At 52.8% G+C, this 15,961-nt stretch overlaps 5 protein-coding genes across 5 annotated transcripts; 4 read left to right on the top strand and 1 right to left on the bottom strand.

The window, feature by feature from the left end:
* Window positions 1-4,285: 4,285 nt before the first annotated feature.
* On the top strand, window positions 4,286-5,218 carry COCCADRAFT_22900 (uncharacterized protein; the record flags this gene model as incomplete). Its single annotated transcript, XM_007709957.1, has 2 exons — window positions 4,286-4,522; window positions 4,580-5,218. 2 exons carry the CDS (start codon window positions 4,286-4,288, stop codon window positions 5,216-5,218), a joined length of 876 nt encoding a protein of 291 aa, XP_007708147.1.
* Window positions 5,219-6,920: 1,702 nt separating this feature from the next.
* On the top strand, window positions 6,921-9,219 carry COCCADRAFT_22901 (uncharacterized protein; the record flags this gene model as incomplete). Its single annotated transcript, XM_007709958.1, has 2 exons — window positions 6,921-6,961; window positions 7,023-9,219. The coding sequence occupies 2 exons, from the start codon at window positions 6,921-6,923 to the stop codon at window positions 9,217-9,219; spliced, it is 2,238 nt and encodes a 745-aa protein (XP_007708148.1).
* A 990-nt stretch (window positions 9,220-10,209) lies between these two features.
* COCCADRAFT_85321 (uncharacterized protein) lies at window positions 10,210-11,134 on the top strand (the record flags this gene model as incomplete). The annotated part of the gene is made up of 2 exons (XM_007710008.1): window positions 10,210-10,416; window positions 10,493-11,134. The coding sequence occupies 2 exons, from the start codon at window positions 10,210-10,212 to the stop codon at window positions 11,132-11,134; spliced, it is 849 nt and encodes a 282-aa protein (XP_007708198.1).
* A 627-nt stretch (window positions 11,135-11,761) lies between these two features.
* Window positions 11,762-13,197, top strand: COCCADRAFT_33264 (uncharacterized protein; the record flags this gene model as incomplete). Its single annotated transcript, XM_007709978.1, has 3 exons — window positions 11,762-11,786; window positions 11,848-11,957; window positions 12,037-13,197. 3 exons carry the CDS (start codon window positions 11,762-11,764, stop codon window positions 13,195-13,197), a joined length of 1,296 nt encoding a protein of 431 aa, XP_007708168.1.
* A 687-nt stretch (window positions 13,198-13,884) lies between these two features.
* Window positions 13,885-15,267, bottom strand: COCCADRAFT_85311 (uncharacterized protein; the record flags this gene model as incomplete). The annotated part of the gene is made up of 1 exon (XM_007710009.1): window positions 13,885-15,267. One exon carries the CDS (start codon window positions 15,265-15,267, stop codon window positions 13,885-13,887), a length of 1,383 nt encoding a protein of 460 aa, XP_007708199.1.
* Window positions 15,268-15,961: the final 694 nt, after the last annotated feature.

Here is a 15,961-nt window from a genome sequence, read left to right on the forward strand (position 1 = left end):
GATGCTAGGCCGAAAAGGTGGCGGTGTGCTATATGTGATTGAGGATTGTGTTGAAAGATTAGAGCTCACCGAAAACCGGCGTGGTAGAGCAGGTTGCGGACTTTCTGACGAAAGAGGTTGCTGAGATGGTTGTGGAATAGATTTAGAGCCTGCAGCTGGGGTTGGTGCAGGGCTAGTATCAACAGTCAATGACGGAGCAATTACTGTTGGCTCTTGAGGTGGCAAGGGACGTTGTGGCCCTATTGCTGGATTTCTTAGAGACTGTGATGAGGGTTGTGACTGCAGTGCTGGTGCAGTAGAGGTAGAATAGCTAATCTCGGGAGGAGATGGTAATGCCTTTGCTGATTGTGATCGGGATGGTGAGAGTCGAGTAGGAATTTGCAAGGGCGAAGTAGTGCCGGAGTCAATAGAGGAGCTAGATGGACTATTTCTATCTCTATGCTGAGTGTTGTCGGGTGACTGTTGGGAGCGCTTCTTTTTCTGCTTTTCTTGCAGAAGGCTATCAGAATCAATTGTTGAGGGGCTCACACGAAGAAGTACTCACTGAATAGATGCAGCATGTGGATTGGAACACAGAAAGCTCAGTGTCCGGGGCGCGGGCAGTCTCTTAAAACATGATGCTCTACAGCTAGCAGGCGGGGCTTGTATGCCTGCATGTCATTGACCATCGGGCTGTAATCCCAGACCGCAGCTACCGGAGCACTCCCAATGCATTCTTCCTGGTTCACATGGCAGCTAGTTCAGCTAGTCCCAGGACGAAGGTATGTCCAGGGTACCCATTGTGGCTTGAGCTGATAATTCAGGCCGGCGATCCCTACATCAGGGTTGAAATAATGAGCTTAGCATTCCTTCTGTGCGTGATATACAGCATTGGTGCGTACAGATGGTCTCTATGCCAAACCCACCTATCGTCTAAGTGTGGGGTGCGGCGCATGTTCCGTTGCAGGCTCAGCCCGGCAAAGCAACCAAGCACGCAAGGTGATAGGCAGGGTTACATATGTGGAGCCCGATAATTGTCGTGATACCATCAAGTGTGACAAATGGCGTAAGTATGACCCTTGACGGTTCATATTGGATAGATACACGAGACTATTGTTAGGACACAGCTGTCTGCAAAAGCACTGACTTGGTGGCTTCGGGATGGACTCTTTGTTGCCAATGTAATCAAAAAACCAATGGCATGAAACACCAGGTCCGATAGAAAGGGTGTAGATAGTGTTTGGAGACCTGCTAGTCTCTCGAGGTGTAAAAAAAAAAGCTCATTGTACGTGGGTGTGCACTAGTGGCAAAGGCGGAGATGCAGCATACTCTACACCTAAGAGTACATGGCCGTAGTCCAAGAACGGTTGGGAGGCGTGGTGTGCATCTGATTTGGAAAAAACGAAGCCGATTCTCTATGCTGTCGTTGGTGGATGGTGAATTGCAGCGCTCTGGCACTAGCGTAGATCAGGTTGTGATCGGTAACCCCAAGCGGATCTGCGGGTCGAGGAACGGACCTCCCGCTGGGACGACTAGGATGGCCCTGACCGTCGCTTCATCGTTTTGTCGCCGACATGAGCCAGCCACGAGCGCGATCAGCAGCCAGCATCATCGATGGACAGTCGGCTAAGGCGAGAAAGGGTCAAGCCCAACAGCTGATCTCTCAAGCAATACCCGCCCTCCCAGTCCGCGGACGCCTCGCTTATCGACCCTCCATCCACCATGCCCTCGCCCTAGGGTTGCTTTCTTTGCAATGAAGCCATGTCGGAGACAGCGAACGGGACGTTTTCCTAACTGGGGGCGTGGGCGGGCGTAAATGGCCGTATATGTACGGGATACGCGACAGCCAGCTCGCCATGGTGTTGCAGCAACAGGAGGGAGGAGAGCTGAGGTTGCTTTTGCCGGCCTTCCATGGTACGTCATGCACTCTGTCCGCTTCATTGGCTGCAGATCCCAAGCCTCCACTCTTGTCTCCGCCTCCACTCGACTGCATTTCTCACGCTTTCTCTAAATGATCGCGCATAACACCTTGACTCTTTGGGAACAGCCTATCCTGCAGTATTCCTCATCTGGCGCCCCATTAACGCCACTGTCCGTTTTCAGATCGTCATCCCGCGAGCACTACATGGTTTATCGAGCTGCTCGGCAAACCCGCCAGCCTCCAGAGCACACGGCCATCGCGAACTATTGCCATCCTCCGCTTGCCCCAGCATCATCTGAAACCTCAGTCATGTTCTGCTTTTCCCTTGTCGGCATCAATATACAGTACTGATGTTCACTGTTCACTGTTCACTGTTCAACTTGCGTATTGCTTTCAAGGTCAGGCGCCGGGGCAAAGCATGACAGCAGACAAACTCAGTGCCGTAGTCACAAAGGTCTTTGGCTGACATGTGCTCCCATAGCTTTGGCACGTCGCCTCCCACTTACTGTTGAGCAAAATATCGCCTGTCCCCTTCAGCAGGCAAGCCGTTGCTTATTGGGCGCAATGACATGACGCGGCACGGTTTGCAGTTCAACCCGTCATTTTGCGGCCATATCCCGTCAGGCCACTAGGAAAAAAAGACGCGTGGCTGTAATAGACCAGATGTGCAAGGCTGAGGTGCCGGAGGGGCACCAAATGTGCATCTCTGCATCCCTTCAACACACTTTCCCCTGTTTAACATACGCTAATGAAGGTAGAATCCGCCAAGTGCCGCTCAGTCGGTTGTTTCTTCCGAGCGGCAAGCCGCACCAATATACATGGACTAGGGTAGGCTGCTCGGTCCTGTCCAGCTCTCAAGACACCAAGTGCAAGGGTACTGACCGTGCAGTATCTATGGAGATAGTAAAGCGGGGCGTGTCGTGGCATGCCTGTGATGATCTTGCACATGCACATGGGCTGTCGATGCTTCGGTAGCAGTCTGCCTGCAGCCATCAATAAGCATCATCCCCCGCTTTATCGGCTCCTCCGTCTTCGTCCTTGCAGTACGCACATGCACCTGCATTCCATTCTCTTGAACCCAAGTGGAGCACCTGGCTAGCCGCACTGCTCCGGTTGTGTTTGAATCAGGGCCGGCCTGCTTGGGTAGCTAGCCAGTCTAGCCCTGAAGTTGAGGTCCATGAATGATGGCATCTTGCATTGGTCCATGACAATTTAGTATGCTGATAATGATTTACTGACGCACGACAGAAACAATCAGAGTACATCCGAGGGAAGCGCACATGCAATTGTGAAAGTGACAGTTGACACTGGCATGAATGGGAATGACGTTTCCATGATCTAATTGCCTCGCATTAGCCTATCCATAATTTGTTCTACTGTGTTGTAACTTATGTAGGTGTACACAAGGACGCACATGTTACCTGGTAATCTTGAGGACTCGCTACCGGACATGTTGCAAACTGACTCCTACACCTACTATTCTCTACCACTGCACTCCACCATCTCCTATGCCACGACCGACCTATTCCCCAAGCTTCTGATAGGGCTGGGATACTCTGTCGACAAGACGAATGGGTGTTGAGATTGATTGCTACGTGTTCGTCGTTTGCCGGTGACACGTCACGTGCACGGAGGCATGCAGACTTTGGTACGGTACCTTGGAGTTGGTTTCTTTTTCCCTACTGCACACGCCATGCCTGTCTACAGGGCGAACGCGGGGAAGGCTGGCTTGTGTTTGCACAATGTAGCATGGGTTCCCCCATGTCTACTACACACATGTCAGAATTTAACAGCATGGAGGGCCTTGATACTTGGATGCTGTCACCCTCGAAGCCAGAGTGTAGAGTACCGGGGAGAGAGACTGTGTGTTGTTGGGTCTCTAGGGCAGTTCACGGGCCTCGGGTGTCGGCTCCCCAGTATTTCCAGTCTGGCTTGCAACGAGAGAAGTGTCGCTGTGATGATGGCGTAAGAAAAGTCAGACAGAGGGGCGTGGCTGACCATTGCCGTCAGCCAGGTCGAGAGGGAGGCTCATTACCCCGCGTCTACTGCGCAGTAGATTAGACGGATGCCCCGCATTCCCAGCAGACGCGACCAACCACGGCTTTCGGATTGCTTAGGCGCCCTAGACTCGCAAGCAGATAGGAAATCGGAAGCCTTCCGATAAGGCCCTTTCCGTGTCTTCGGAAGAGCGTGTTTATGTAGTTCCGAGGTTACTTTGCTCGCATTTACTGGCACGACGTTGGCTCACCATTACTACTACACGATTGTCTTATTTCTACTTTCTTACTACCTGCAACTCCATTGTGCTTTGTCGCTGTCTCTGCATCTTCACTTTCCCTTCACGACCATCTCTTCACTACATAGTTTTCTGCGTCCACACGCACCATGTCTCCACCGTCCGCCACTGAGCCTGAAGAAGCAAAACCCAGCACGGCTGTGCCCCTGGAGCCAGGCCTGAGCGAGAAACAGGCAAAGGGAATGCAGCTCAATTTCCCAGGACCACCCAAGTTCGACGATCCGCTCAAGGAGCGCGCATACCTAAAGGGCCGCCTCGCTGCTGCATTCCGCATCTTTGGCAAATATGGCTTTGACGAGGGTGTGGCTGGCCACATCACTTTGAGGGTTGGTTCCTGAACCTTTAACAAATAATACACATGGGTTGTTGCTAATGCGACCAAGGACCCCGTAGACCCTACGACCTTCTGGGTTAATCCATTCGGAGTGGCTTTCAGCATGATGAAGGCATCAGATCTCATTCTTGTCGATGCAAACGGCAAAGTCATTGACGGAGGAGAGTGCCGTCTCCTGAATACAGCGGCATATATGATCCACCACGCCGTGCACACGGCGCGCCCAGACGTCGTGGCCGCAGCACATTCGCATTCCATCTACGGCCGTGCCTTTTGCGCTCTCGGCCGCAAGCTTGATACCATAACACAGGACTCGTGCGCCTTCCACGACGACCACGTGCTTTACGAGTCGTTCAACGGAGTCGTGCTTGCAGCCGAGGAGGGTAAAAACATTGCAAAGTGCCTAGGCGGCAAAAAGGCTGCCCTGCTGCAGAACCATGGCTTGTTGACGGTGGGACAGACAATCGAGGAGGCCGTCTTCTGGTTCGTGAGTATGGAAAAGTGCTGCCAGGCGCAGCTCATGGCCGATGCGGCGGCAGCGGGCCGAGGAAGCCAGACGATCAAGATTAATGATGAAGACGCGGTTTACACATACAAGACCGTTGGGACTCCACGGGCCGGTTGGTTTAGCGCTAAGCCTTTGTTTGATGTTATTCATAAGGAGACGAATGGGGAGTACTTGGAGTAAAGGTAAAGCAACAGCAGTAGTACATAAGGTTCTTCTAACTATTATTCTTGAATACTTTGTTACATATTATAAGATCCCCTTGGATTGTATTTGCATAGCATGAACTTGACGAGTTCGTCAAACTGCTCATTGGAGAAGTTGTGCTCCCAGAAGTCATGTACCTAGAAACTCTGCTTGTCTTCCCATATCTTCTCGCTTGCCTTCGTATCATGACCTCGCCTACGAGCGTTGCGCCCGAAACTTTAGCTGGAAAGGCGCCTTGTAGACCAGGAACTACCGGAGGCTCGTCATGACATCTGACGATAGGTCGCATCAGCTACGTATTCATGCGCTTCTTCTGACAATGCGCCTGTATGATACGGATTTCAATGGAGCAGTCCTTCCCTTGCAGCCTGATAATGATAACTTTGTGTTTTTCGCTTGGCTAACGCATACGACTATAGAGTTGTTGCTCTGCGTTTCTGCTCCTTCCAACCTCAGTTTGAATCATTGTTGAAGCCTGTGGAATACTGTTCCCTTCTCTACCTGCTTTTCCTGATAAGAGTAATGGGACCCAACATTCCCATGTGGAATCTACAAAAAGCGTAAAGCAATGACGATCTGGCTCTTGCACGCAAGAGAAATTGGGAGAAGAAAAAGGGTGAGAAGAAGCGCTGCGCCAAAGATAACGACGAAGAAGAAGAAGAAGCAAGAACGAAGGTTGATGAGAAGGTTGACGGAGCAGTTGTGACTGGGAACTAGGATAAATAAAAGATGCAAGCCAAGCAAGCCCGCGCTCCTTCAAGCCACAGTCGATGCCCTTAGAATCCTCCGCGATGACAACATTGCTCAGGGCAAGGCGTTGAGAAACCAGCTTGGCAATGATATGGTACCGGAATCACCAGCCCGGCTGGGGCAGCTATATGGAGATACTGCTGATACAGATGCTGCACGACGATTTTATGACTCGTGGTGCATGTTTGTAACATAGCATTATGCCGAGACTGTCGAATTGATGATTCCTCGATTACAGTATATCATTGAACTGCTGGAGATGGCTATGGGCAAGAAAAAATTGAGGACGACGGCAAGGGCGAGGACCAGGATAGATAAGGCCAAGTCGGGCTCCGGCAAAGACAAGGGTGAGGATAGCAAAAGGCAAAGAAGTTTGAGGATGACAAAGGCAAAGGTGACAAATCCGGTAAGGACAAGGGTGACAAATCTGTTAAGGGCAAGGGCAGCAAGTAGGTCATATCCATGTATAGTAGGTAGTCTAGTGGCTCGTCCCCGCCGAATCAAAATCGGATCGATCCTTCCAAGTACAGTCAAAACCCATAGGGTCGACCCTTCTCCAGTCAAAAAATCCACCAGTGTATGAATACACAGTACGGTGTGGCTTTCTTCCAGCTTGATGAAGGCATCGGACTAGGCGAGAGGCTGGTGCAGTCATGTGCCCAAAAGCTCATTCTAGGCCCCGCCCGCCCACCTCCGCCGCTTGTCAACTCGACCAACTGCTGGACCCTGGGCCGCAACATCATCACTTCAAGAACCGCCGTTACTGCCGCTACGCTACTGCTGTGCTAACTCTTCCAGTTGTCTGCCTTGTCTCGGAGTTTTTGTTTCTCCTTGCATGGTGCCTCGAGTGTTTTTTTTCTCTTAAACAATCCAATTCTGACAGCTTCCGATAGCTGCACGCAAGACGCGAGGCTTTTCTTAGCGCGTCATGGCAAATGGCAAAGGTCCCGCAGTAGTAATTGTCGCCAGGTACCGCCTCAACCGTATTCACGGCTCCACATTCCGAGCCTGTCGCTAACATCCTTCACAGGCACGGCGCCCGGCTGGATGCTGCTGACAAGTCATGGCATCTCACCTCGCCTGCACCCTACGATCCCCCACTTACATACGGCGGCTGGTCGCAAGCAAAGGCACTTGGCCAGCGCATAGCTGCATTGCTCATTGAGAGAGACAACCAGCAGGCAGAAGCAGCGAAGACTTCTCCTAGTCACGATCCCTCGCAGCTCGGCTTGGCCAAGCTGACCATCTCGCAAGATGGGCAGGCACAGGAAAGCGGCGCCCAACGACCGAAGAAGAAGAAGCGAAAGATTATCATCCATTCGAGCCCGTTTCTAAGATGCGTTCAAACAAGTACTGCAGTGGCAGCGGGAATCTCGCAAGTGCAGGCGTCAACCATACCAGAAATCAGCATACCGACACTGTCCAAGGAAAAGAACAGCACATTGGGGAGCTCCTCGTCGAAAGCACCACGTACCAAACCGACATCATCGCAACCTCGAACCTTTGAACCGCTCGCCGACCCCAACCTCGAGATCCGACCCCAACCCCATACCGGGCCGGAGAGAATTCTGCTACGTATCGATGCCTTCTTGGGCGAGTGGCTGTCTCCCGAGTATTACGCAGACATCACAGCGCCTCCCAACTCGACCATGATGGTAGCTGGTGCAAAGGCGGATCTGCTGCGGCGAGGCGATTACATTCAAGAACAACCCAATCCAAACAGCAGTAGGGGTCATTTTCCAGGCGGCTGGACAGGGAACAAGGCTGCGGCCAGTACCACACAGGGTGCAAGAATGGGCAGCCTGGCACAGGCTCTGCCCTTGCGCGAACGGTCAAGCAGCTACACTGGTCCGTTGGCTCTACCAGGCACCGTTCCAAGAGAAGCCGTCTCAGCGCTTGTGGCACCTACACCTACACCTACACCAGGTCCTACTAGTACATCAAGTCGTATCTACCAGCCCCCAAACCCGTCTTACTCGGTTTCTCCGGCTGATCCTATACCGCGCGGATACGTTGCTCACGCGCAAGACGCTTGTGTGCAAGTCGACTTTCAATGGGACAGTATGCGCGAACCTCAAAACTGGGGCGATGGCGGACAGTTTGGTGACGAATGGAGCACAATGCACAAGCGCTTCAGAAGAGGTCTTGCGGGCATGCTGCAATGGTATAGGACGCATGGCACTGCACCTCCCAAGAACCAGATCCCAGGTTTTATGTTCCGGGAGCCGCTTCGTCTGACGCCACCACGTATGTCGCAAACCAAGTCAGATCCCTTTCCAAACTTTAGCGATGGGCCCGATGAGGAAGAGGAGGAGGTTGTGCTGATTCTAATAACTCATGGAGCCGGTTGCAACGCTCTCCTGGGAGCCATGACTAACCAGCCTGTACTCATGGACATTGGCCTCGCTTCTCTCTCAATGGCGGTCCGGAGGGACGAGCCCAGGGAAACACCAGCGCCATCAACTTTGCACGAGCGGCGACTCTCAGTCGCGGACCCCGGTATGCCGGATACTTACGAGGTGAAGCTCTCAGCTTCGATCGACCATCTGCGGCCCGGCGTTGATCCTTCCAAACCACCTTCGGCGCAGGCGCAAGTACAAGCACAGTCACCAGTTGTGTTGCCAAGTCCATTGCTAGACCATCGTCGACGATTTACGGGATCCTCGACTGCCAGTACTCCTTCCGAGACACCGTTTTCAATTGGTGAGCCCTACAGGACCCGGAACAGCTCCATGAGCAGCATGCGTCGGACCATGAGCTCGGGGTCGAACTCGAGGTTCATCCAGAGTGCAACGAGTGGGGCTGCATCTCCTGCAGGAGGCTTGTGGTCAGGAGCGAGCACACCTGCTGTAGAGGCAGAAACGGGCCTTCACTCTGCACATCAACAAGTACGGTCGAAGCCCGCTGGCGCTATGAGTGCTGGGGCGTCTTATAGTGAACAAGACGTGAAGCCTATCTCACAATCAGACGGCGCGTCTGACTCAACCAACCGTCTTACCAAGTTGGACTCAAAGGAAGAAAGGGAGGTGGGCGACAAATCAACTCCGCTGGTCAACGCCGCCACTCGGAAACAGAGTGCGGTGAGTGCAACAGGTCTTTGGGGCGCAAAGGCGGCACCTAAGCCCAGCCATGGGCTCTGGGGTCCACCGAAACTTGACGACGTGTATGAGCATAGGCAGGGACCCAAGAGGAGATGGACAATGACAGAGAGGGAGGACGATGGATAGAGATAGGGTTTTGTAATTGCTGCTTTGGACAGGGGTGAGAGCACATCATGTTCGTTGAAAGCTTAGATAGCAGGGACAGGGGCCTGGGTATACATAGACATATACATATGGAGTACATATATGTATGTCCGACTACGTACGTATGTCAGTGAGACAAGTAGTGTGCATTAATGCCGATCTTGGCCACCCGATGGGTGTGTGGTCTTGTAAGCTTTGATTGGGTGATTGGCTGTGTAGTCCCCCCGCCACGGGCCCTCGGGGTGACGCAAGCGCGTCTTACGGGATCATCAGCAGCAGCTGCAGGAGACGCAGAGTTACAGTGCCTTGAAAGACGATAGCCGCCGGGAGTCGCACGTGCTGTATCCGACGGTGATGCATATCTAGTACATTACATATGATGTGTACTTAGATGCGCATACTTACTACTCAGCCTTTCCCAACTTCCACAACCCACCCCCCCAACGCACAACCCGCCAACACCAGCCATTCGCGACAACCGCGCTCGCCGCGACAAGCAGCCCCAGCCAACCCATCGAGCTCAGCAACCCCACCGTTCGTCTCCACACCAGCCGCTAGACAGATCACTCGCATCCACGCGGGAGCCACAGCTCGACTTTTGATAGGAGGCGGTCGTCGGCCCGAAAGACGTCCGGGCGGGCGCAGGCACTATTAGTGCACGCAGGAGGGCTTGCATTGGCACTGCTGGGTGTGGGCGAACTATTCACGCTTTACCGTGAACAAGTTTGCAGCCAGCAACAAGTCTCGACCATGTCTGTCAAGTCAGTACACCTTTCTCTTCTCTCTCCTCCTTTCCGCTCTCTCTGTCATCATCATCATCATCGTTGTTGTTACTGCTGCCCTTTCTTGCCCGGTGTTGCTGCTGCCTGCCCCTCTTCCCCCACGGCTTTACCTGCGCCAGCCTGAGGCAGCCTACACCCAGGGCATAAGAACGCACCCTAGCACTGCACCATGGGCTTTAGGTCCGAGAAAATGACCAGCAAGACAAAGTCTAACCGCAAGTCCAGCTGGGTGATGCTCGCTGAGAATGGCGGCTACACCCCTCTCCCCGGCGAGCAGACGCTGTACCAGTCTCCTCCTCGAACCACGCTCTCATTGCAGACCAGCCACCGACACCCTCCGAGCGAGTCTTACTCGCAACAATGCAAGTCGGGCGTCGTTTTCCTCACCAATCGACGAGTACGATACATCCATCCTCCCTTGCCAGGCAAACATGGCCTGACCCATCCCATTGTGGAGCTAACTTGCATCGTAGATGATCTATCTGCCCGTCAACCCAACACCACAATTGCAATCCTTCGCCGTTCCCATTCTCAACGTAACCGACTCGCGTGTAACAGCGCCATGGTTCGGCGCAAACAAATGGGAAGCCATCATTCAGCCTGTCCAAGGTGGCGGCATACCTCCACAGCATTCTGAGCTCGACCTTGTTCTGGAATTCAAAGAGGGCGGTGCATTCGATTTCGCAAGCATATTCGAGCGACTGAAGGAACGGTTACGGCAAGCCATCGAGATAGCGCGGGAGAGCGGTGGTGATGTGCAGGATGGAACCAGAGGTGTTGGTGGTGTGAACATGAACAACGTGCATCTCGACGATCTACCGGCCTACGAAGAGAGCCGACAGCACGCTCGAGTACCTGACCCGCTACCTAGCCCGCCAATGGACAACTCTGCAGTCGGAAGTATGAGTGGTGTCGGCAGTTCCGTTGCGGCGCCCGAACCCTCAAGCCCACCACCATCGAGCTCGCTGTCGAGCCCACGGACGCAGCAAGAGCACTTTGAACCGCCATCGGATCCACCGCCAGGCTACGAGGAAGTACAGAGGAGTAGTATTGTAGATGAGCTGGAGAGACAGGTCAGGGACAGTCCGTGGCAGGATGCTGATAGTAAGCGATGAAGTCGGGCACTCTTTAGTGTGCCAAGAAATTGTTGTGTTTGAGCAGGGCGTTCCGGGGTGAGAGCAGCTTCAAATGGCTGCAACGAAATATTACGAACTTACATGTATCACTTTACTTGGCTCGAATTAGATTCGAGAATGGCAGGCATAGCTAGGCCTGGCAGTTAGCTTGAAATCTGACAATATGTCTTTTCTTGGGGGCTGCGCTGAAAGGTGGTGTTTCTAACCAGAAATCTCATCTGCATCAGCAACATCACACTAAATAACTATCCAAGAACGTTACAAATCCGAGCACATGGCAAGCAACACTGTGCTGACTGACATGTGAAGCGTGCTCTGACCGCCCATCCCTCCGACTCCCCCCCCCCCCCAAAGCATGTGAAAACTACCTTCCCCGGAAGGCATGACGACCCCCGCAAATACACTAACCCAAAGCAGTACTTGCCTCGGCGAATGCGAGGCAAATGACCTAATTGCATTGAGCCGAGCGCGAGAAGACTAGGTGTATACACCAGCTTCTCTCCCTCTCTCGTCTGTTCTCTACTCACCTTCCTTCTCTTACCCTCTTCTCCTTCTTCCATCTCCCAACTCACATCTCTCGTCTTCATATCGTCTTCGAGCGTCAACATGGCAAACCAAGCCCCCAACAAAGGTATGCTTTGGTGCACAAAGACATGATTTTGACACGGTATACTGACGGCGCTGCTGTATAGTACAAGAGCGCCTTACGCAGGTCGAAGGCCATCTCCTTGGTGGTTCTGCAAGCTCTGGCGCATCAGGATCCAAGGGAAGGAAGAACCTCCTTGAGAAGAGGCCTGACGATGTGAGTGTTTACACCAGGTTTCAGCGTGACGAGGCAAGCGCCTCTTTCAGAATCTGCATACTGACAATATGCTTGACAGGTTGTTGTAACCTGCGCGCTCCGCACAGCTTTCACCAAGGGCGGAAAGGGAGGGTTCAAAGATACACAAGCAGCTGATCTTCTTCACGGTGCTTACAAGGCCATCATCGAGCGCTCGGGTATTGACCCTAAGCTCGTCGAGGACATCGCTGTCGGTGCTGTTCTCGCCCCGGGTGGTGGCGCAACAGAGTTCCGCGCTGCTGCTCTTGCTGCTGGCTTCCCTACCACGACCGCAGTCAAGAGCTTGAACAGGCAATGTTCCTCTGGTCTCCAGGCATGCGTCGACATCGCCAACGCAATCAAGTCTGGCATGATTGAAGTCGGTATTGGCGCAGGCGCAGAGAGCATGAGCACACAATACGGACCAGGCGCCGTCACTGAGTTTTCCGAGCTCCTCGAGAACCACAAGGAAGCCGCAAACTGCAAGGTACCCATGGGCGTGTTGTCGGAGCAAATGGCAAAGGCCAAGGGCATTGCGCGAGCTGACCAAGACGCCTTTGCCGCGTCGTCGTTCCAAAAGGCCGTCGAGGCTCAAAACAAGGGTCTCTTTGACGAGGAAATCGCACCCTTGACCGTCAAGTGGACCAACCCCAAGACCGACAAGGAGGAGACCATCACCGTCAGCAAGGATGATGGCGTCAGGCAAGGCATCACCCCCGAATCTCTTAGCAAGATTCGCCCTGCCTTTTCCAAAGACGGCTCCATCCACGCTGGTAACGCATCTCAAATCTCTGACGGTGCCGCCGCCGTGCTCCTGATGAAACGCAGCACAGCCGAGCGCCTCGGCCAAAAGATCATTGGCAAATTCGTCCAGGCCTCCATTGTCGGTGTACCTCCGCTACTGATGGGTGTCGGTCCCGCCGCCGCTATCCCCGTTGTGCTTGAGAAGACCGGTCTGAACAAGAACGAAGTCGACATCTACGAGATCAACGAGGCTTTCGCCAGCCAGTGCCTCTACTGCATCAACGAACTTGGTCTCGACATGAAGAAGATCAACCCCAAGGGTGGTGCTATTGCCTTTGGCCACCCCCTCGGTGTCACTGGCGCCAGGCAAGTCAGCACTCTGCTCACCGAGCTCAGGCGAACAAAGCAGCAAATCGGTGTCACCAGCATGTGCATTGGTACCGGTATGGGTATGGCTGCTGTCTGGGTTGCCGAGTAAGAAAATAAATAAAGAAGAAAAAACGTTCAAAGTGGCTTAAACCAAGAAAGAGAGAGAGAGAGAGTATCTTGTACGATTTTTTCCCATGCCTCGTTCAGATGTATGTATGTATATGCGAATCCACAAGTAGTTTTTTTTTTAGCAACTCTAAACTTTCTTCAAAAAATCAAAGTTGAATAACTATGAAATATTTGAACACCAATATGTAACTTCTTCGGTTATGTGAATACCGTAATGAATAAAGTAAAAAAAATTATGTACAAGAAAGTATGGTGAATAAATAAATATGGACTTTTGCGTCCTTGAAAATCTAGTGTCATTTTTTTTTTGCTTCCAAAAAGTGGAATCGCAAGTGATTGGGTTTTGGAGAGACTACGTATGCGTGCCTCAGACACAAACTTCTCGTGCCGATTACTGACTGCACTTGTGCAGTGGGTATCTCCTCTTTCTTCTTCCTCTTCCTCTTCTTGTTTTTTTTCCTTCCACGTCGCAACCTCGGCACTGGATGTTCCCCTCTTTTTCTTTCCTTCTCGTCTTCCTCGGCGCGCAATCGTTACTGCGTGCTTTCTCTCTGGCGTACGCTTGAACTCCAAGCGTATCTGGTCGAACTCCACGTCTTTTCTAGCGTGTCCAACATGTGTGTGTGCAAATGTGTTTATATCGTTCGTCCCAAGTTCATACATCCATTCATCCCCCGTCGATATTGTACTGATACGGCAACTCGCCCTCACTGGGATTCAAATTCAAACGTATAACACTGCCCTGGGAACCCAACGAGCTCTCACTAGAATTTGGGAGAATGGTACTCGGGCTGCGTCGCGAGCGGGCGTGAATGATCACGGATCCTGTTTCGGATTCTGAACCGGCGAGCGATCGCTGCGAGGGTGTGCCGTAGATGGTGGAGCCGCGCTCGTGCTGGCGTGAGGGTGCGGTGCGGACGGTTTGCGGAGAGTGCGGTGTGGAGGCGTCGCTGCTTGATGTGGACAGGAAGCTGTTGAGAGATGACAGGGTGGATTTGCGGTCGAGTTGCGGTGTACGGTAGGGCATGTGTGAGTGCGAGGAGACGGTTGAGTCCATGCTGGATTCTGTAGGCGCAAGACTGCGTGTATCTGATTCCACATCCAGTGCGCGTGCTTCCTCGATAACGTCCGGATCTACTTCTGTCATGCCGTTTAGGACTTCTGCAAAAATGGCCATGAGATCGCGGAATTGTGTTTCAGTTAGGCTGGCTGTGGAGAAGCGCGCATACTCGTATTGCGCGAGGAATGCAGGGCCGAGCGAGGGTGGGTTCAGCAGTCCGAATTCTGCGAGTCGGGACAGGTATTCGCGCAAACCCATTGCGCGCGGGCGCTGGAGCAGGGTGACGATTCGAGCATCTGGTAGAGGCGGTGCATTGTCCGGGTATTGCTGGGCGCTTTCTTCAAGCGCAGGGTCAGGCGGCGCAAGCGAAACGGCCTTTGCTTCGATGAGATTGGGGAGCTCGCAGATAACGCTCCAATACTGCAGGTTAGGCAGGTCCGGCGAAGAGGGAGAAGCCCAACCAGGATGGGAAATATGTCCCCAAGGCGGCGACTTTGGAGAGACGGGTATGATGGTCGCATCAGGCGCATGGTGGTGATGACCTTTCTTTTTGTGCGACTTTTCTTTATCCTTCTTACTCTCAGCCGTTCCTGCGCGCGAAAGCTGTCCTTTCTCTTCATCTTCATCCTCGACCTCACCCCTGAGGTCCCTCGGCCTGCTGTCCCATGCAACAACGGCACTTCTCTTGAAATGCTTGACTATCATCCTCCTCACCCCCTTGCCCACTTCTCCCTCCTCGACCGGCACATAGCTCTTTGGTATCGCAGCAAGCACGGTCCTATTCGTGTAGATGCGCGTCGAGTAAATCAACAACACAATCAGACTCGTAAGGACATAGACTCCGCCAATGACGAACAGCTTCTGAATTTCGTTGGATTTTATCGACTGGTATATCGTGTCGGCAGGGGTGACGGCAAGGAACAGGAGCAGGATGATGAGGATCGCTGTGTACGTGGTCGAGTACCAGATGCGGAAGAGAGGGATGTGCATGACTGCGGCTGCGATGGGAAAGGCGGCAGTACTGGTAGGGCCTAAGGAAGGAATGCATCGGTATAAGAAAAATTACATATTAGAGCTACAGGAAAAGTGGCGGCTACATCACTACGCGGTAAAGAGTGAGGGCGTGAGCGTGAAGCCATGGCAACATGGCTTGCTGTGATTGTTGAAAGGAGGAAGGCGCCAAGCTACTGACGCACACGGCTGCATGCAGACCCGCACGACCCAACAGTTCCCTCGTTTCCCACAATCCCACCATCCAAGGTACAAGAATGCAAAATTCCTCCAGGAGCCTCGTATATAAGGGCAAAATACTTCCAGGGCTCTTCGCACACTTCTCTTGTTTTCAACTGCACGCTCCGCGCACCTACCCACCCCTCCCTAGGCACCATCACGTTCCATCATCCCGGCATCATATCTCCAGGCTCTACACACTTCCGTCCGAATAGTCATGGAATTACTAAGGGCTCACACAGCAAAAAAATATGTTGCTCGACATGTTTCGAAACCAAAGAGTTTTGAACTCTACTTGAACTTCAACCAGGGGCACCACTGACACACGCAACGATGCGAATGGTTTCCATAACTGCTCACAAATAGCAACTGTATCATTGAAACATGAATTGTTCCGGCCGCACCACCACCTTGATGGTTTTATTTCCTCGCGTTTCCCTCAGGATTCTCTTCA

The sequence above is a fragment of the Bipolaris zeicola genome, assembly GCF_000523435.1.
Source record: "Bipolaris zeicola 26-R-13 unplaced genomic scaffold scaffold_13, whole genome shotgun sequence".
Lineage (NCBI taxonomy): Eukaryota > Fungi > Ascomycota > Dothideomycetes > Pleosporales > Pleosporaceae > Bipolaris > Bipolaris zeicola.